At 43.7% G+C, this 21,207-nt stretch overlaps 1 protein-coding gene across 1 annotated transcript in view; it reads left to right on the top strand.

Moving 5' to 3' along the window:
- Ext2 (exostosin glycosyltransferase 2) overlaps positions 1-21,207 on the top strand; it is a 134,939-nt gene that overhangs the window by 12,932 nt on the left and 100,800 nt on the right. The window contains exons 4-7 of the mRNA XM_051184124.1: positions 3,191-3,307; positions 15,167-15,362; positions 17,421-17,560; positions 20,708-20,801. Of these exons, the coding sequence (XP_051040081.1) occupies positions 3,191-3,307; positions 15,167-15,362; positions 17,421-17,560; positions 20,708-20,801 (547 nt within the window). The remainder of the gene's footprint in view (positions 1-3,190; positions 3,308-15,166; positions 15,363-17,420; positions 17,561-20,707; positions 20,802-21,207) is intronic.

The raw sequence follows: 21,207 nt of genomic DNA on the forward strand, positions 1-21,207 counted from the left end.
ATGCATTCCTCCCCCAATTATCTAGAAGCAAATCCCAGACATCATATCATTACATGTGCAAACATTCCTGTGTGGATCTCTGCATTAACTATAATACTACTATCATACCTAAAATATTAACAGTACTTAGAAAAAGATTTATTTTTACTTAAGTGTATGTGTGTGCCTGCATGAGTTTGTGTGTACCTCATGTGAGTAGGTTCCCTTTGAGGCCAGAGGGCATGGGATTCCCCTGGAACTGGAGTTACTGACAATTGTGGATGCTGAGACCCAAACCCTGGTCTACTGTAAGAACAGTAAGCACTCCTAACTGCAGAGCCATCCCTCCAGCCATATAGTATTTTTTTTTTTGGTGGTGTTTTTGAGACAGGCTCACACTCACAATCTGCAACCTCAAGTTTCTGAGCTAAGAGTACGGGTATGTACCACTGTGCTCTGTTCAACAATATTTCTTTTTAATTGTTGTTTTGCTTGTTTGGTTGTTTTTGAGACAGAGTCTCAATTAAGGAGACCAGGCTGGCCTTGAACTCACAAAGATCTGCCAGTCTCTGCCTCCCTGGTGCTGGGATTAAAGGCATGTGCCATGCCACAGCTTGCTCAATACTTCTTTAAATAAACTGATAAACTGCTAGGTGCTGTGTTTGGCTGTGAGTGCTCAGCAGTAGAGGGAGGCCTGTGAGCAGCTTGTATGGGTGGGAATCAGGAGGGTGGTGGGAGCAAGGATCAGCACTGGCGACAGAGGAGGCCCTAGAGTCCGTAAGCTCTGGTTAGCTTTGTACTGGAGACCTTCCCTATTGACCCATTGACCTGCCATGGGCAGGGTCACCAACTCAGATTTCCTGGCCACAAGTGTTCGATTCCATCTCTTGTGGAACTGAGCTCCAGTTTGGGGATCTGTGATGGGAAAACAGAATGTCCTGCTTAGAAATTGCTCTGCAGTCAATGTGAACCATGTGTACTGTGAAGTGAGGCAGCTGGCACTCTTGCCATTGCAATGCCGTGGGAAGCTGACTGAAGAGGCTGGGGCTTACAGGGGGAGGATCCTCAGTACAGGCCTGTCCTGAGAACAGTTTGACGTCCTGCCATCAAGGTTCTTTTTGAGATCACAACCAGAGATGACCTGTGTGTGTGTGTGTACATGTGTACACATGACACAGGCCTGCTTCAGACACATGTCTCTGCTGTATCTATATACCTACCCCACACCTCTGCAATATAGTAACATGTTTGGGTGTTGCTGGAGTTTCTCTCCTTCCTTTTGTAGCCTATACTTTCTGCCTGGCTATTGGCTAATCAGTATTTTAGTCATCAACCAATAAGAGAAACACACACACACACACACACACACACACACACACAGAAAGAGAGAGAGAGAGAGAGAGAGAGAGAGAGAGAGAGAGAGAGAGAGAGAGAGAAGGATATCCCCCATCATTTGGGACCACAAGGACAGAATAATAGAGTAGCAGTGAAGGTTGGTGTGAGAAAGAAAGCTTGCTCCACCCCCTCCCCTTCCTGTAGGTGGTCAGTAACAGCCTATTCACCTACAATGTTGGCTTACCTGTGCTGCCTGGTGCCTATCTATAGCACCCATGTCTGCTTCTCTACATAGTGGCCCTGGGCTCTGCAGGGTCTGCTTGCCATCATAGCCATGGAACCCGCCCAAGTTCATGTTGGATGGATTCAGTGTTGCATGCTAATCAGGAGAGCATCAGAGCGTGTGTTGGTACTGGGAATAATCATTACATCTTGGAAGAAGACAGGAGGCTGGAAAGGTTTCAAGCCTGCTTGTTACCCCACTTGCTAGGGCTTTGTTTCAGAGTGCTTAAGCAAACAGAGTGGGATTTTCAGGGGTGGTTTGAACATCTCTGAACTTAGACTGGCCACATTAGAAGAGAATGTAAGTTGTCATCAGGGTGTGGAGGGGATTGGTAGCAATCAATATTGAAAAGAAAAAATAGTTTCTCAGTTCAGACATAATCTCTGACTGTGTGCAAATAGCAAAATCACCCCAGAAAGTGCTTCCGATGGATTGGGGCCCTAGGACAGAAGAACAGCTGAAGGGGGTGTGACCCACACTTTCTTCCTTTGTCTGATAAAGTGTCATCATGGCACTTACTGGATCCAGTTAAAACAATGTGGTTGGTGTTTTCTAATTAGGGAAAAGGCATGCTAGTGCCCACAGACTCCAAGAGAGGCTCTAAGGTGCAACCCACTGTCTCTTTCCCAGTTAGGGATTGGGTTAATAAGACCCAGGCTGGGAGGGACAGTGGCAGGTGGTGGAGGCTGTGTGAGTTACATAGGCATGGGATGGCAGAGAGAGAGTTTCTTGGTCTATGGACTGGAGAATCTGAGCTGATGGAGTGTGAGATGTGATAACTGCTGGCCACCACTGTTTTCCTTGTCTATAGTCTTGTGAGATTTCAGGAGAGGGTGAGAAATGACTACCTAGTCTTCCTATAGACCTGCTATTACTCCTGTTTTTTGTGGGTGTGTTGAGAACAAAGTATGGAGGCTGGAGAGCTGGCTCAGTGGTTAAGAGTATTGACTTCTCTTCCAGAGGATCTGGGTTTGATTCCCAGTACCCATATGGATGCTCACAACTATCTATAAACTCTAATCCCAGGGGATCCCATGCTCTCATCTGCCTCTGCAGGCACACATGTAGGTATAATACTCATACACAAAAAAAATAGTAAAATAAAAATTTAAAAAAAGGACGAAGTATGGCTTTCCAGGGAGGTGAGTGGGATCTGAAGGAGGTAGCGCAGGGGCTGACAAGGTAGCTCAGTGGGTAAGGGACCTGAGTTCTATCCTAGAACCTATGTGAGGAGTGGAGAGCAGAAACTCTCACAACTTGTCCTCTAACCTCTACACATGTACTGTAGTACACGTGCAAACATGTACACACACACACACACACACACACACACACACAACACACTCACACGCTTCTATACATACAAACCAAATAATAAAAATGTAGTAAACATTTTTATAAAGAAAGACTTCAGGCAGTGCAAGTAGGCTGTTGTTATTTGATGGGAAGCAGCTGGTGCCTGGGTGTTTCTCAAGCACAGGGTCTCTCATATTATCTGTTGTGTTTATTAAGATTCAGTTGTTGCCATCCCTTCTCATGGTATTTATCACGAAGACATTTTTCTCAATATTTACCCAAGTCTCTTCTTTGCAGGGCGCTGTTGGCAGGTGGCGGCTTTTCTACCTGGACTTACCGGCAGGGCTATGATGTCAGCATTCCTGTCTTCAGCCCACTGTCAACTGAGGTGGCTCTCCCAGAGAAAGCACCAGGGTAAGGTGGTTCAGCCCAGGCAGTGTGCTGGCAGAGTGTGGGTGCTGGCAAGGCTTAGCGTGGGGTACCCTGGAGTATGCTGTCCTACCTCACCCATCTTGCTTTTCTTATAGCTTTCATTATCATAGGAAGCTCCCAGGCTGTCTACTAAGTTCACAAACAAACTAGAAACCTGTGGCATCATGCCTACTCCCCTCCCCCCAGCCCTGCTCTGCCCTACAGCAATTACACAAGTCTGTCATGTCGGAAGTGTTCCTTGAATCTGTCTGCTCCCTTTTCCTTTGGATCTGTCTGTATCAGCCCACTGCCATATCCTTTGGTTTGCTAGTGGCATGCTAGGTGATGTCCTGTTTTGTGTTTCTGACTCTAGTCTCCCTACTGTCCAGCCTGGTCTTGCCCATCCAGTAATTGCCAGATAAAGCCATACTTCTCTAAATTTGTCACAGCTGCCTGATGTCTGGCTTCTGTCTCCTTTGCAAGTCTTCTCTTGAAGGACATTCCCTTCAGTGTTTGGAACAGGTTTTGCTCTCCCTGTTTTTCTGTAGACTCTTCATCTGTGTTTGTATGTGTTGTGCACATATGTGTGTGTTGTGTAATCATGTTCATGTCTGTTTGGTTGTGTCTAGGCAGACTTTTCTGTCTTACCAACCAGTTCCCAAATAATCACACTGAGATGTATTATTAATTATAAATGCACTGCCAATAGCTCAGGCTTGTTACTTGCTGACTCTTACATTTTAAGTTAACCTGTATTTCTTATCTATGATCTGCCACCATGGCTCAGTACCTTCTCAGTACAGCAAGTTTATCTCCTGCTTCCTCTCCATCTCCTCTTGACTCCTGAGACTTCTCCCTTTCTTCATGCTCTCTTTTTGTCTGCAAGTCCTGCCTAATCTCTACTTGTCCAGCTATTGGCCAGTTAGCTTCTTTATTAAACCAATCACAGTGATATATATTCACACAGTGTAAAGGAATAGTCCACATTTCTTTATTATTGTCTAAATAAAAAAGGAAGGTTTTTAGCTTTGATTATATGCAGCAAAAACAGTTTATCAGGTAAGAATTACAGTTACAATATACAGTCCATTTGTATTTGGAAAATTTAGAGAAAAGATTCTATTATTTTATATTTGTGAGTCTAAAGTTTTATACCCAATTTACCTTTTTATTATAACTAAGAAAAACTTTTAAGTCTAATTATTTAGTCTTCAACTCCATCAAAGACCCTAGAAGAGTATAATGTTACCCAACAACAGGGATATCTGGCTGCCTAGATAGTCACCCAAGTTCTTCTGCAACATTGGGGCATCCTTTGGCCTATAGGCCTAGTATGTTTGGCAGACATTTTTGAGACGCACAGAATTTTGAAGGACTGTTCTACATTGTCTTGACAAAGTTTGGGAGCTACCTTTTTTTTTGCATTCTGCTGGTCCAGTTTGGACAGTATACTGTCAGCAATTGAGGCAAGAGCATTTTCTTTGCCCACGTGGCTAACTTTGTCACAATAAAAACAAACTCCATATGGAAGTTCTGTGATGCCTAGACTGCTTGCTTTTTCTTGGTTGGTTTAATTCAAATTGGACTGAAAGTGATCTGTGAGTCACTGTTTGAGCATGTTTTTCCTCAATGTGTGTCTGGGCTTTTATATCATTTGAATGAGCTTGGATAATAGAATTTGAGATTTATATTGGATTTAATCCCATGTTTTTGAAGTAAATTGGTGCTGTCAGGAACAGACATGTCTCTCACTGTCATGAAAAGCCTTAGGTTATTAAACATAAAATGCCATATTTTGTAGGTCTTTGAAGTGTTTGAAGAACATCTGTCTATCTATATAAATATATCTGTTTAACCTTGAAAACATACCTAATGTGACTACAAGTTTGATTATTATAGATGGCTAACTACTAACTTTTATTTTTTAGTTATACATTACATTTTAAAATGAGCTGCATAAGCACAATACTCCAAACAAATTGCATAACAAAATTAACCTTAAATTTGTATCAATAAACCAAAATTCATACCAATGTAAAATATTTTGAGATAAATAGTAGTTTTTTGGATTAAAGTAGATTTGATAATCTACCCTTTTATCTTATCATTTTTCTATCATGTCCGTCTTTTTTTCTTTTATATAGGGAATTTAATTCTTTTTGTCTATTTTTTTCCTGACTATAACCAATAACAACTTGTAACCAACCCCCATTAAATGATGGTGAATGTCCATAATCTATCTTTTGGGGAATGTGGGCATTGTTTTCTAGACTGCTTCATGTTGTTTATGGACTCTGGTATCTTTGGGGGAACCTTGAGAAAAATCAGAATAATTGTTAAGTCTTGGACCATCTCAGCCATCAGCCCTGAAGTAAGATTCTGAGGATGCTGTCACAGAGGCATTTTGAAATGTTGGGTTACCTGGGCCATCATTTTTTATTGGTGTCTGGTCCCTTTGTTCTGAAAATGTATAAACTTTTAAAGGTAATATACATACCTATACAAGTATAGCTATATATAGTACACAAGTTAGCCAAAAATGATTTTTTTGTTTCATCTTTGAGGAGGTAAAATATACATTATGTGTTTAGAGTTTTTCTAGGTTTATTGCTTTGTTTGTAGCCAAGATTTTCAGGGGGTCTTCCCCAGTCAAACTTGATTCATATCAACCTGGAATGAATCCAATAGCTCTTCCCCAAAGTAACATAACTTTAGGTTGGTTTAACCCTGAAGTTTTCATAAAACAATGTATTTTAACAACAGTCATTAGCAATCAGAAAATCTAAAGATAACACAATAACATGCAGGACCCAGACTCTGTGTATTCCCCATCTTTATGTGGCTTATTATTATTTTTAATTTCTTTTACTTTACTCCTTTTTAAAGGACTTTATTTTTTTAAACTGATTTTAATATATGACTATATACCTTTTCTTTTTTCTCTCCTATGCATAATTTTAAATACACATTTAGAATTTTCTTCAACTGGATCTATCTTTACTGAACATCTGTATTGTTCTTTGATAGCATAAGACAAGTTTTAAACTGCTATGTTAGTTGCAAGCACAGCTCAGCTTAGTGCATTCATTGGTGCATGGCATTGGAATCTGACTCCTCCCACCTTGGTTCCCTGAGAGCCTAGCTTCATGGTGGAGGTACCAGCGGGAACCATGCTTATCACCCTAGCTCTGGGAAGTTGTTGGATCCATGCTGCCACTGAGTAGCACAACCTGCTGCTCATAAGTAGCAGGGCCTCTTAAAAGAGCCATGCTGCCTGAGCCAGGAAGTCACCTCTTAAAGGACCCATGCCTCTGTTTGCCACTAGCATCAGGCCTATCCGAGAAAAGGCCATTATCAAGAAGCGGAGTTTGGCTCCATTTTTGTGTTTGGAGCCTTTTTAAGAGCTTTCTCGGTTTTATGTGGCCCAACAGTGGGTGCCATATGTAGGCAGGCTCTTCTGTTCTGCCAGCCAGTTCTCAAATAGCCACTCTGAGACTTATTATTAATTATTAACAAGTAGCCAATAGCTCAGGCTTGTTGCTAGCTAACTCTTACATTTTACATTAACTCATATTTCTTATCTATGCTCTGCCACATGGCTCAGTACCTTTTCTCAGAAAGTTTACCTCCTACTTCCTCTCTTTCTCTTCTCAACTCCTGAGACTCTTCCCCTTCTTCATGCTATCTTTTTGTCTGCAAGTCCTGCCTAACCTCTACCTGTTCAGCTGTTGGCCAGTCAGCTTCTTTATAAAACCAATCAGTGACATCTATTCATACAGTGTAAAGGAATATTCTATTCATGTGTATATTTGTGGGGCAGGTGTTGTGTGCATATGTGTGTTGTGTGTAAATGTGTGTGTGTGTTGTGTATGCATGTGTTTATTTGTGGTGTGTGTGTGTGTGTGTGTGTGTGTGTGTGTGTGTGTCTAGGCAAAGACGGACCCTCTCTACTTTTTGTTTTTTGAGAAAAGATCTCTCAGTGAACCAGAACTCATCAATATGGCCAGGCTGATTAGCCAATGAACTTCAAAGATCTTCCTGCCTCTACCCCTCAATCCCTCCCATCTTCTAGCCTCCCACCCAGGCTGTGCTCTAGACACATGCTGCCATATCTGGCTTTCTACAGTGTCTCTGAGGATCTGAACTCAGGTCCTGAAGCTTGTGTGGCAGGTAGTTTACCAACCAAGCCATCTTCCCAACCCTGCCTGACAATCTTTCTCCTTATCTCTTTCAGTCTAATGCCCTGCTCATCCTTTAGGTTTCAACTTGAAACTGCTTAGGTGGGGAAGAGTGGAGCACACTTTCTTTTCCCTGGATCATATCCCCTGTATTATGTTCCCACTGCAGGCTACCCTTTCCTAGGGTGACATTTGTGCAGTGGTGTCATGACTCTTGGAAAGCCTGTCTTCTTTGGTTTTGGGATTTTGTCAGTGCGCCAGTACAGGCCAGGTCTGCTCTTTAACCACCATAGAGGGTTTGACATTTAGTTGGCTCATATTTTCCTATGTGGCATAAGGGGAAAGTTCTGGTTGCATGGATGTGGTGGGGCTTCTGACTAACCTTTTCTTTGCTGGAGACTATTTAGAAGTTGTCTTATGGTGGGAGCTCAGTGAGTTTTAAACAGAGAAGATGCTGACAGAAGCATCCTTTTCTTGCTTGAGAAGTGTCCAGATATATAGCTGAGTAAAATGACAACATGAAGAGTGTTCTACCAGGTGACACTTGAGACCAACTCACAGTTTGACTCTCAAGGAGCTAGTTAATTCAGAGAGCATTAGGCTTGTTCTCAGAGCATCCCAGACTCAGAAGCCTGTGTGGACTCTGAGAAATCAGTGTACACTCCCCAGAAGACAGCATCTTCCTGTGTGTGTTCCACCCCCTGGCCTGGAACGGAGCTGTCAAGTGTCTGCAGCATTTCTCTAGCAAGTATTTGGATAATGTGCCAAGTCCTGGTCAGCTCCAGGTACTTTTCCTTAACGTTCCACAAGGGCAAAGCAAGGCTGCATGGACTGTGTTCAGCAGCACAGGGTCATCTTCCTGGGGGGCTCCTGGGTGTGCTTTCATTACATTTAAGTTGATAGTAACTCACAAACTATACAGCCAGCATTTTAAAGTGTAAAATCCCAGGCAGGGGGATTGTTGATGCTTATTCAGAATTGTGTAATTCTTTTTCAGAATTGTATAATTCTCATCAATCCTGCTATCTAATTCTAGAACATTTTATTACTCTACAAATTCTGCCAGTAGCAGTCACTTGTCATCTCTGCTCAGGGCAGCATCCACTAGCCTCCTTCCTGTCTCTGGTCCTACCCTGGACACTTCATGCTAGTGTGATCAGGCCTTTTGAATACATCTCCCTCCATTGAGCTTGTTTTCACACTTTCCCCAAGCTGTAGCCTGGAACGGGCACCTCTCTCCTCATTGGCTATTCCATTGTGTGTCTGCACCGTGCTTGATATATCTAGTCACCAGTGGATGGCAGTCATGATTATTTCTAATGTTTAGTTGTATTGAACATGCTGCTCTGAACTTTCAAGTGCAGGCTTTTGTGGAAGCCTGTGTTTTCAGTTCCCCTGGTTTTATATTAAGGAATGGCATTACTGAGCCATGTGGTAATTCTCTTGTGACTTGTAGGGGAAACACCAGATCCGTTCCCAAAGGCTACAACACTGTGCACCAGCCAGCCAGCACTGTGTAAGGTTTCCAGTCCTCCTTGTCTTCATAGCTCTGTCATTACATGTGCTTCTGATTCTGTCCATCCTAGAGCATGTGGGGCATTGTCTCACTGTTGATCGGCTTTGTGTTCCCCTAGTACCTCTGCTGTTGTGTATCTTTTTCTTATGGGCATTTATGTGACTTCTTTGGAGAAATGTTTGTTCATATTATTTTTTCATTTTAAATTGAATTGTCTTCTTATTATAGAATTTTAAGAAATTTTATATAGTTCAGGCATGGGGGCCTCACTGGGTATGTGATTTGTAGATACTCTGTCTTGTTCTGTAGGCTGTTTTCCACTTTCTTGATAGCGACCTTTGAGGTATGAAAGGTTCTACTTTTAATGAAGTCTGGTTTTTCATCTTTGTCTGTCTCTGTCTTTCTCTTGGGAATTTGGAATGGCATTTGTGCATGAGTTTGGAGACCTGATGCTGAAGTTAGATGTCTTACTTATTTGTTCTCCACCTTAGTATTTGAGACAGGGTCTCTCATTGAATCTGGTGTTCACCAAGTGAGCCTCTAGAATTCCCATGTCTGTCTTTCTAGCACTAGGATTACAGGCACATGCCACTACATGTGTGCTGGATATCGAACTCATGTCCTCATGCTTTCACAGCCAGCCCCTTTCTGCCTGGATGTCTCCCAATGCCCAGTTTATCTGACTTTTGCTTAGGTTGCTTGTACTTTTGGTGTATGTCAGCTGAATCAAGCTAGATTTACACAAATATGTTTCTCGAATGTGCTATGTGAGGTAGGGTCCATACCCATTCTCCTGCTTGTACATAGCCAGTTGTCTCAGCACCACTTGTGTATTCTTAGATCCTGTTGAGATTCACCTGGCCATAAAAGATGGGCTTACTTTTGGATTCTCTGCCCTCATTGTTATTTGTGTGTCAGTCCTTGTGGAAGTACCTCACTGGCTCAGTTACCATAGCTTTGTGCTAAATTTTGAAGTAGGTAAACCAAGTTCTCTAACATTGTGGCATTTTCAAGGTTTTCCTGGCTACTCAAAGCCCTTTACATTTTGTTATTTTTGATATAACACAACTTAAATAAATACCACTTTAAGACACTGAGTCTGGAGAGATGGTTCAGTGGTAAAGAGTGCATACTGTTCTTGCAGAGGACCCAAGTTTACTTCCCAGTACACACTTTGGGCAGTCCTCTACTGTCTGTAACTCCAGCTCCTGGGGGTCAGACACTGTCTTCTAACCTCCATAGGCACTTGTGCTCAGGTGAATATATCACCCTCCTACGTAAACAATATTAAAAATAAAATAAGATATATTTTAAAAGGCCAGTCTAAAATATATAACTGCAAAATGAGGATGGTTTACAAGTATTACCAATCGATGAAACCAATAGCATTCATATTGCCATAATTTAATGTGACAGAAGCACTTTTGTTTGAAGTAGATTCCATCCTTTTGGTGAACATGCACTTATAGAAGGTTCAGTGGGTACATGCTGAGTGATAATGGCTCTGTTTTGATGAGCTTTCTGTTTGAACCACCAGGAAGCTTCTCTTCATATAGCATGCCATGACATCATTTATCTTCATCTCATACAAATGCATGATTCACAGTTTCCCCAAAGGTTGTTAAGAAGATTTCCAAGTGGATAGGAAAGCTTAAAAATCTTTTCACTGTATCTGTTGATCTCACTCAGCTTTGAGTGCTTGCCTGGCACATGTACAACTTTGGGCTTGGTCCCCAGCACCCCATACATTGAGCACAGAGAAGGTGATACAATGCTTCTATTTGCATTTCTTACATATGCTTCTGTGACTGATAATGTAAGGCTCCCTTTCTTCTTGTTATCTCATGAATTTATCAGAATGAAAATATTGAAGAAACTCTTTGCTTTTTTTTTTTTTTCTTCTTCTTCTTCTTCTTCTTCAGGGTTTGGGATTGAACCCAAGGTCTCATGTGTGCGAGACAAATTTTGCCACAGAGATACACCACATTCCTAGCCTTCGTTATTTTGAGACAGTCTCACTGTGTACTCCAGGCTAGCCTCAGATTTATAATCTTCCTGTCTCTGCCTTTCTCCTGCTAGACTTATACTTCACACAAGGTTCTTTTTAAGAGAGGCTCTTATTCTACAGTTCAGGCTGGCCTGGAACTTGTAGCAATTCTCCCAGTTCTGTCTCCCAAGCGCTAGGATTACAGGTATTTGCACAATCCCAAGCTCTTCACAAACAATTCCCACAAGATTTCAGAGGCTAGTGAAACTGCTGTACATCAGCACCCCGTTCCAAGGCTTATTGGTTCCTGTGGGACAAACAAGTTTGTCATGTACCCATGATCTTCAGTTTGGCCCATTGACGTAGCAGGAGATAGGCTGGCCCTGCCTGGCACAGACTGTCCTATTCGCACGTTTTGGGCACAGTGAACCTTCCTTACCAAGTCTGTGGGTGATGGGAACAGTTTCCCATCCAAGTTCCCAGTCAAGAAGCTAACCTAACAGACAAAACTTTCACAGGACAGTGGCAGGCCTGCCAGCTAATCCCTCGGTACAGGACAGCTACCAAAAAGGAAGTGAATGTTCCCAGACATCCATAGAGCTGTGTCTGAGAAACATGAGAAACGCTGGGCCAGTAGTGAGTCAACCGGTGAGCATGTGAGGACTGGTCTGCTGGGCGAACATGCCTCTGGGCCTGTCTGCTTGATACACCTTTTCTAAACTCACTGTGATCTACCCTGTGTCCTAATCCAGCCACCGTTCTGCTTGTTGAGGACTCTGTTGTTCCCTCCAGATCTAACCCAGGGGTGAAAACACTGGGGCCCAAAGGTGTGGCAGCACTGCAGTGCTGGAGACCACTTTCAGATGGTTAACTTCGGACTTTAAACTGTTGTTGTCCCTGGTAGTTTTCTAGTAATTTGATTCTCTGATTTTTAGGTATGACTGCATGGAATTTGAGATCACTTGCTGTTGCAATTAGTTTTAAAATTATGTGAGAGACCCCACTGTTTTCATGGTAGCCCCTAAAGGCCAAGGACTTGTGGGGCAGGGCCCTCCCTCCATGGCCACTGCGAAGCTGCACCTTACAGAGGAATGTTACTTTTATAAAAGACACTCCTCTCCTGCCCTCCAGAGGCTAAAGGTGAAGGCAGGCTTTGGCCTCATCAGCATCTCAGGGCCCCAGGGAAAGCAGGGAGGGTGCCCTGGCTACAGCATGAGGGTCCTGTCCCCTGTGAGAGGTGTTTCTCAGGGAATTCCCACGTCTCCTGAGGGTTGCCCGGCATAGCAATGCTGGTTTCATTTTTATTTTAAAAACCTCCTGGTGCTTTTTCAATGGGAAGCTCAGAGTTGTTGCTATTGATAGCTGCTTCTCACAGCTGTGGTGGGCCTCACTGGAATTCTTATAATTTTCCTTCTAAACGGAGCTAAATCAGGAATTTACCACCCTTGTTTTTGAGGGAGACATTAAGTTCTCAGCATGATTTGGCTTCAGCTTTGAGATCAGTGGGCCTGGGAAGAAACATGAAAGTTATAGCCAACTTGAGCCTTCTGAAGAAAAACAGATCTACCTGACATTTTTGCTTGGTTGAAACTAAAGTGGGCAGTGTCCGTGGGTCAGAGCAAGCCAGTGTGCTGGCAGGGGAACCTGCTTAGAGTCCTGTTCATATCTGCACACTGGACTAGGTGAGACTGGGGGATCGGCACAGTGAGTGGAGCTCCAGTGGGCCTGACAGCTTCTGAACAGTGAAACAGTGAAATCCAACTCTGTCTCTCTTTGCTTAGGTTCCTTTGAGAACCACATGGTGATATCTGTTTATTTCTGAATCTGTGTAGCACCGTGCATGTGTATGTGTGTTTGTGTGGGTATGGGCTTGCATGCACGTGTGTGCATGTGTGCCAGTGGGATGACCTTCGATATCACCCTCCTTTGAGGGCTCTCTCATAGTCCTGGAGTCCATTATGCTAGACTGGCTAGCCAGCAAGTCCAGAGATCCTCTTGTCTGCACCTCCCCAGCTCTGGGAGTGTAGGCATGTGCTATCACACAGTTATGGTAGGGGTTGGACCCAGGCCTTCATGCTTGTGTGACAAGCACTTTACTGCCTGAGCCCCTCTGCCCTCCAGCCCTTTATTTACATACTTTTGAGAAAAGGTTCTTACTGTGTAGTTTAGGCTGGCCTCATACGTGCCACCTTTTTGCCTTAGCTCTTTGGTGCAGAAATTATCAGTGTGTACTGCCATACTCAGCTCCAGCTCCATCCAGCACTTCAGGACCATTCTGGCTTCCATAGTTGTAGCTCCCTGCTGGCTCCCATGATCCTCAGTTCTGATTCTCTGTTCTGCATGTCTTCATGCAACTGAAGTACACTTTGGACCTGAAGGTTCATACTCTGGAAGGGTAACCTGAGTTGTAGAGTGTGTTCTTTGGCTGTGGGTATGTGGCTAAGGTTCTCTTCAGTTAGAATAGTCACATTTATAGGACTGTAGCCTTTATGAGCCTGTGTGTAAAACATACAGCTCTAGTTTCCCCTGAGTTTTCCAGTTAGAATAGGATGTATGTAGTACTGCACTGCTTTTCAGGGTAAGCAGGGATGCAATTGATCATTTTCTCCGAACCTGCTTTATATGAATTTTCTCATTGGCAACAATTCCCTGGCCCACAGAGTGCCTTCTCTGTGTCCTTCCTGCTCTGTACTATAGGAGTCTTACCTTCCAGGCAGGAATCACTGTTTAGTTTCACACATCTCCTAGACAGCAGCCTTATGACTGTTTTGACAGTCCAATCTTGTTTACCATGGTAGCTCATGGTTTCAGAATCTTCAGTTCATGCTTGTCCCAATCACTTAGGGTCTCTCCCAAAGCAGGACACCATGGTGGCATGAGCACATGATGGAACAAAGGTGCTGATCCCATAGTAGCCAGGAAACCTGGAAGAAAGAAAAAGGGCCAGATATAGAACATATGCTTCAAGCACACTCCAGTCACATGCTTCATCTAATGGAGTACCCCTTCCAACATTTCCACAACCTCCCAGGAACCCATCAAATTACTGACCTTTTAGTGTGTGTGTGTGTGTGTGTGTGTGTGTGTGTGTGTGTGTACACGCGTGTGCGTGCCACAGTGCACATGTGGCAATAAAAGGACATTTAATGAGAGTTAGTTCTCTCTTTCTGCCATTTGGGTACCAGAGACTGAGCTCAGGTCATTGGGCTTGGTAACAAACACCTTTACCTGCTAAGTAATATCACTGTACAGTTCATAAATTATAAATCCATACATAGGTTAACCTATCGATAAGATTGAAGCTTTATGATCAGTCACATCCTGCCTCAGCCTCCTGAGTATCTGGGACATGTACCATATGCCCTCATGCTCATTTTTGTGTCTTTGGAGACCTGAGTAACACTGGACCTTTGGTGTCTTTATTCTGTTTTCATTCTGCATCCTTGTTATGTATATGTTGAAATGTTCTCTGTGATATGGTAAGGGTAGCTCCCCACCCCCCGCCATTTCTGGTTTTTAGCTTCCTCTCCTGCTTATATGACCTTGGGAATGGAGATGTGTCCTAAAGTCCCTACATAACATATGGGTGCTGTTTGACACTGCACCCTTTATTTAATAAAGGATAACTTTTTGTTGTTCTATTCAAGTAATCAGCCTGGTTTCTCTTTGTATATACATACCTGTGTTTATAGCACACTCTGTAGGCTTAGCATGCCATGAATATTTCTTTACATTATTAGGAACTGTTTCTGTTGGACATAGTGGTGTATGTTTTTAATCCCAGAACTCAAGAGGCAGAGGCAGAGGCAGGCAGATGTCTGTGAGATTGAGCCTAGCCTGGTCTAAATAGCATGTTCAGGCTAGCTAGGATTATGTAGGGAGACCCTGTGTTAAAACAAAATAAAACAACAAAAAGAAAAAAATATGAAAACTCATTTGCCTAAATACAAATTTTATGGCTTCATATTTCCAATGCAAGTGAGTCATACCTTGTTTTTACATAGTATATAATGTTTTTAATATCTAGTAATGTGACTCAGTAGAATTTTAAAAGTAAGTGGTAGATGTTGAGACTGATCAGCAAATACTTGTTCTTGGAAGTTCGATGTTGAGCTTTGTGTGACCTGACTGACCAGTGACTAATTCCATATGACCTTTTCTCCCTCCCCCACCCCCAATAGTCCCCGGCGGTACTTCCTGCTGTCCTCTCAGATGGCCATCCATCCTGAGTACAGAGAGGACCTAGAAGCCCTCCAGGCCAAACACAGAGAATCGGTGTTGGTCCTAGACAAATGCACCAATCTCTCAGAGGGTGCCCTTTCTGTCCGCAAGCGCTGCCACCAACACCAAGTCTTCGATTACCCCCAAGTGCTACAGGTGAGTACTATCCAAGACTTTGCCAAGCTCAGGGTGGGTTGCTGCTGTGGAGTAAAACTCACCCCAAGAGCTATTTTCCATAGTAACTGAGGTAGTACCCAAGGGGGAGAAGATACAACTCATTGCTGGAGGTATAGACCACTGGGAGCTTGATTGGATGGTGTGTTTATGTGGTGTAAGAGAACAAAAAAAGTTCTCTAGATTTCTGAGAAGCTGCATGGGTAAAGCACACAAATGTATCTTGCTTTTACCTCTGAATTCATGGGCTGGTCCAGAGAAGTGGCCTTCTGTAAGGTGGCCAGTTATGTCTCTAAGCCATGACAGTCCACAGGGCCACAGTTGGCTTTCTCTGAGCATTCGGGCCTGTTCTTATTGCTTATTGGGGTATTTTGTCCATAACCATAAGGCAAACTGGCGCTTTGGGGATTGTTTATAGACAGACTATTTGACATTCCAGGCCATGGGGGGCTAGGAAAGGAGAACCAGAGTCTTGCTCACTTGAAAATTTAAACCTGAGATTTGTTAGTTCAAGAACTATCAAGGAGGTGAGGTCATTTTTAGATGTTGATGTATTTATTAATTTTTTATATCTCCAGAGAGCTGGCCCATCCTGAGATTGTTAAAATACTCTATCAAGAAGAGCAGACTTCCTCTGGAGTTTCTGGCTAGTAATAGTGGAGCTGTAGCCGGTGTTTATAGTAACCTTTTTCTGGACAGGAAGAACTATCCATATGTGTCCACATCTGGCGGTGGCTCCTTGGGCAGCCAGGCACCATGCATGTCCCGCCCCCTCACTGCTTCTCTCCTGTGTCAAAAGTGTTTAGGAGATTGACATTTTCATGTTATTTCATGACCTTCCCTTTCTACTGTAATGTTATTTATTTTTCAATAAAATTTTTATTAGATTGTTTAGTGTGCACACATGCACATGGCACAATACAGTGTGGAGGTTAGAGGACAACTTTGTTGGAGTTGGTTTGCTCTATCTACCCTGCCGATCCCTGGGATCCCTGACTCAGGTCATCAAGGCCTGGCAGTGGTGTCTTTACTGGCTGAGCCATCTCACTAGCCCCTGTAATTCATGTAATTCAGCGATCAGTTTTAAGAAATAATTTTCTTTTTTAAGATTACATTTATTTTGTGTGTGGGGACAAGGGGAAAATAAGATTTAAAAAAACAAAAACAAAAAACAAACAAACAAAAAACCCAGGATTTTACTGTGTAGCCCAGGTTGGCTTTAAATTCACTATCCTCTTGCCTCATCTTCCCAAATACTGAGATTACAGATACAATCCACTTTTCCTGGATTTTTTTTACCCTGACTTTAAAGATGAGTTCATGTTTTCTAAAGAGACAGAGAGTGGGGAAACTGGGAGGAGGAGAATTAGGATCTCATTTTGGAGTGCGGTGCTCATGGTCCCTGTTCTTCCTCTGTATATCTAACATGGTCCCAGTATCCACCCATTGAGAGGTTTGAGAGAGTGAGCAAGGAAGAGATTTTTTTGATAATTTATTTTTGTTGGACTTCTTGTCACTAGAACCTATCATTTTAATGATTTCTCAAGGCTCTGTGAGCCTTTTATGAATAGATTCTATAGGCAGACAATGCCAGGGCCTTGGCACCTAAATGGAGAACAAAAATTTCATACCTTCCTTATGAGGGTCCTCTAAAGGTTTGCAGGTTGGGCTGAGGTCAGGTATTAGGCAGTGTTGAGACCACATGCCATGTATGTGTACACAGTTCACTGGCACCGATGGACACCAGTCTGCAGGACCTCATATGGTTACCTGACCAGAGGAAACCTGTGATGCTGGCTCTCAACATGTGCAGAACCCAAGCCTTGGTGGCACTTGGGTTGCATTGAAAAACTAAGGTGAGAAACCCTGCAGCCAGCTGAGCATTTCCTGTTTCACAGGTGTGAGGTCTTTTGGTAGTTTCTAGATGCCTAGGTACTGCTTAGATTTAAGCCTTGAGGGAACGCCATAATGTGCAGGGATCCAAGTAAGTGACCCAAGAGACTTCTTTGTAATCCTCAACCTTCTCTTGTGTTGCTGCAGGAGGCTACTTTTTGTGTGGTCCTTCGAGGAGCTCGGCTGGGGCAGGCAGTGCTGAGTGATGTGTTACAGGCTGGCTGTGTCCCAGTTGTCATTGCAGACTCCTATATTTTGCCCTTCTCTGAAGTTCTTGACTGGAAGAGGTAGGTACACCATCTAGTGAAAGTAGCTGATGGCTTGGCCAATATTGGAAGGGAAAGCCACTGGACCATTGTGATGCATACCCAGGTTTGGGATCTGCAGGTTGAGTGTGCCTAACTTGTAAGTCAGAAACCTTCCAAAGTGTGAAGGTAATGAGCACTGTCAAGAATGCCAGTGGACAGTTCCACATTTGCCATTATGTAACAAACAGCTCACAGTCAAAATGCTGATGTAGGGATATGCAGAAGGAAATGGGAGTGGAAGATGAGATCAATGTACCTGATACACCTGCATGAGAATAACATAATGAAGCCCATTATTTAAGAAACAAACAAACATGTTGAGGGTGGCCAAGGCTGTGTGAGGCACACACTGCTTGTCACAGTTCTTCAAAGTATTGCTTGTAGCCCTAGATTGGCCAGGAGGATTCAGACACCAACACTGAACTCAAATGCTATGTGGCAACCTACAGTTTTCCAGGAAGCAGCATTGCTTCACAGTCTTCCCCTCAAGTCATCTGTGTATCTCAAATAGATTCAAATATGTATACAAGTATGCACATTTTATAACCACTTAAGTCTGGTAAGAGTAGCAATCAATGGGTGATGGTGTACTGTAAATTACATTCAGGTTGCATGTGTAAAAAATGCACAGAACATAAACAAATCTTCATATTTAGACTGGATTCCCAAGTTATGTTCATGCAAATATTTCAAAATCAAAGGCACCTTGGGATTGCACTTAGGATAAGTGTTTCCCAGCCACTGCTACTTTAGCCTGGTTGTAGGGCTGGGCCAAGGGTAAAGGAACCCTGGCCACTGTTATTTTAGCTTGTTTCCTGTGTCTTCCATCAGATTTAGCACATTGGTTTAGAACAGTTCACAGAGTCCAGTGGGACAAGCCCACAGGCTGGCTGTTTTTATAAATGAAGTCTTATTGAATCACAGCTGCGCCCCTTCATTTGCCTGTTACTGCTGAGGAATTGCAGAGGCTGGGTGGCTTTATAAAGCCCAAAATACTTACTCCTGGGCTCTTCCACAAAGCAGTTGCCACCCCATGGAGTGGTACAGTCTAGACACAGCTGCAAAGTTTCTTTCTTTATCCCAGGGATGTTGAGGTCCCAGGTAACTGGATTTGTAACTGCAGTTGAGAGCCACTGCTATGGAGTTGCTGTGGAATTGTACAGGGTACTGGCTGCCAGTGGAGTCAGTGGTGAAAGTTTGGAAAATCCAAAACACAGGGACAAATGCAGATCCTGCTTAGTTGTGTTCACAGGGTGCCCTCTGGTGTCATGTGCTATTTCCACAGACTGGTGGCAGACTGTTAAAATTTAATTTCCTTGCTGTATCCCCTTTAACTCATTTCTTTGTCACAAATATTTAATTGCTTTCTCCTCTCCCAACTCTTATGATAGTTTATCCAAGTCCAATAACATAGTTGTTTGAACAACTTAAGTAGCACCAACTGGCTAACTTACTCATCCATCTTATATTTAGTAGAAAGCCTACTGTTAATAAGATGGTATTTTATAATCTAATAATAGCGGTAATTTATGCTCCTGAGGAGGTTAGAGCCTAGTGGGGAAGAATAGCCAGGGACTCAGAGACAAAGCAGACCCTGCTTGATTGTGTCCTCTAGCAAGGCTTCACTTCCCCATAACCTCCCCAAATTGCACAGCCAACTGGAAACTGAGTGTTCAAACATCTGAGCCTATGGGGGACATATTCAAACCCTCACTGTCATCATCAGCTATAGGTTCTCTAAGAGGAATGGGGTCAGTCCTTCCTGAAGGAAGCTCTCTACTTAGTGATGGGAGAGCAGTGGACCCATAGTTCCCAGATGCTGTGGTATGATTGATCAGACTCTAGCTGGGCAGTGCTAGGAGAGTGAGAAAGCTGACATTGGTGAGGGCCTTGTAGGGCAGTGGTGTAGTGGCATGAAAGGGTATTTCTACAGAGATCAAGGTCAGCTTCAGTGTGGTGTTATGGACGAGCAACAGGAATGGAGTCACGGGTCTGAGGTCAGATGACTAGCTCCTGCTGGCTAGATTTGAAATTATGGCAGATTAATTAATCTCTTTTGGTCCTCAGTCCTATCTCTGCTGTAAAAAATCATCTACTTATTGAGCAGATGTTCCTGAAGTCCTAACTGTGTGAGAGGCAGCACACTGAGTGCTCTGGGCACAGTAGTGGGTGGCCTAACGTAGTGGGCAGGAGTGGAAGCTAGATCTTAATAAGCATTTAATGCAAGTGTACTTACACCCTCTGCACGCTGTCCTTCTGGAAGTCTCCCCTTCTCACTCCTCAGACCCAGCCTGTGGGTGAATCCCATGAGGTATGGGGCGTAGGGCACAGGGAGGCCCTCTCCTTTCCCCAGCTCCCCTCTGATGTAGTTCTGCTGTCTCTGCAGGAGTTCTAGCCCTTCTTCCTGCTCTTGCCCCTGCTTCCTGTCACTCACTGACCCCATACAGCATGGGCCTTGCTGACCCCGAGGACAACATAGGCTTGTTGGAGCTTATTTGGCTTCTCAGGCTTTTTTGCCTCCACCTCCTAGTGGTTTCCCATCTCAGCACCAAGTCCTCCATGTCCTCCAAGGTCCCGTGTGCCTCATTGCAGCCCTCCCTCCCCCTCTCTGCTTGGCTCATGTTCTTTTCCATCCTGTTTACTCTGCATCAGCCACAGGGGCCTCCTAGCTGTTTCTGGACCATGCCCAACATGATGTTTCCTTGGCCTTTCACTCATTAGCCCTGTGCTTGGAGCTCTCTTCCCACAGGCCTTCTCATGCCCCGTTCACCCTCTTTCCTCTGATGTTTTCTGATGAATTATCAATGCCCAGCACACAGTAGGTCTATCATAAGTAAATGTCAGATCATTTGTGTAGAGGCTAAATGGGGGAAGTAATTGTAAATTCCAGGAGTGTGAAGAAGGGTAAGGTAGGATAGACAGGGAGACAGCAAAGGTCCTGTGCTGAGACAGAACTTACTGTGGTTGGTAACAGTGATGCCAGGAAGGACAGAACATATAAGGAAGGATGTGGGACTGAAGGAGTTTGGGGAGTTTTGTTTTTGTTCCCTAGAAGGGAACAGGACAGTGTATATTGTTGCTTTCTAGAAAGGTCTGTGCACATGTAAATATTGCTGTTGTCTCCAGGGCATCCGTGGTGGTCCCAGAGGACAAGATGTCAGACATGTACAGCATCCTGCAGAACATCCCACAAAGGCAGATCGAAGAGATGCAGAGACAAGTAAGAGGCCAAAGCTGATGCTCCAGGCTGGGGAGGAGTGGGGGTTTCTGGAGCAGTGGCTTCCTTCAGTCAAGTGCATAGTGGGGTGTGTGCTCATTGTATCAGCTATTGAGGAAGGGAGGGTTTGGCGAGTTGCTTTAAGTTAGGTTTAGATTAATGACAAGGGTTTCAGGCTATGCTGGGGGACCCCTGCTATGATTTCAGGGTTCCAAGTAACAGTAACCAAGACAGCCAGGGAAGTAAGGCAGAATGTTTGTTTGGTTGTGTCCTAAGGAAGACAGCCTTTGTGACAAAGGCTTGTCCTCCATTGCCATTTTCCTGCCTCCCTCTACAGACCTCTCTTTACCTTTTGACACCCTTGACTCAAATATAAAAGTAGAGAGGTGTCTTACGTTTTTATTGCTGT

The sequence above is a fragment of the Phodopus roborovskii genome, unplaced genomic scaffold, assembly GCF_943737965.1.
Source record: "Phodopus roborovskii unplaced genomic scaffold, PHOROB, whole genome shotgun sequence".
Lineage (NCBI taxonomy): Eukaryota > Metazoa > Chordata > Mammalia > Rodentia > Cricetidae > Phodopus > Phodopus roborovskii.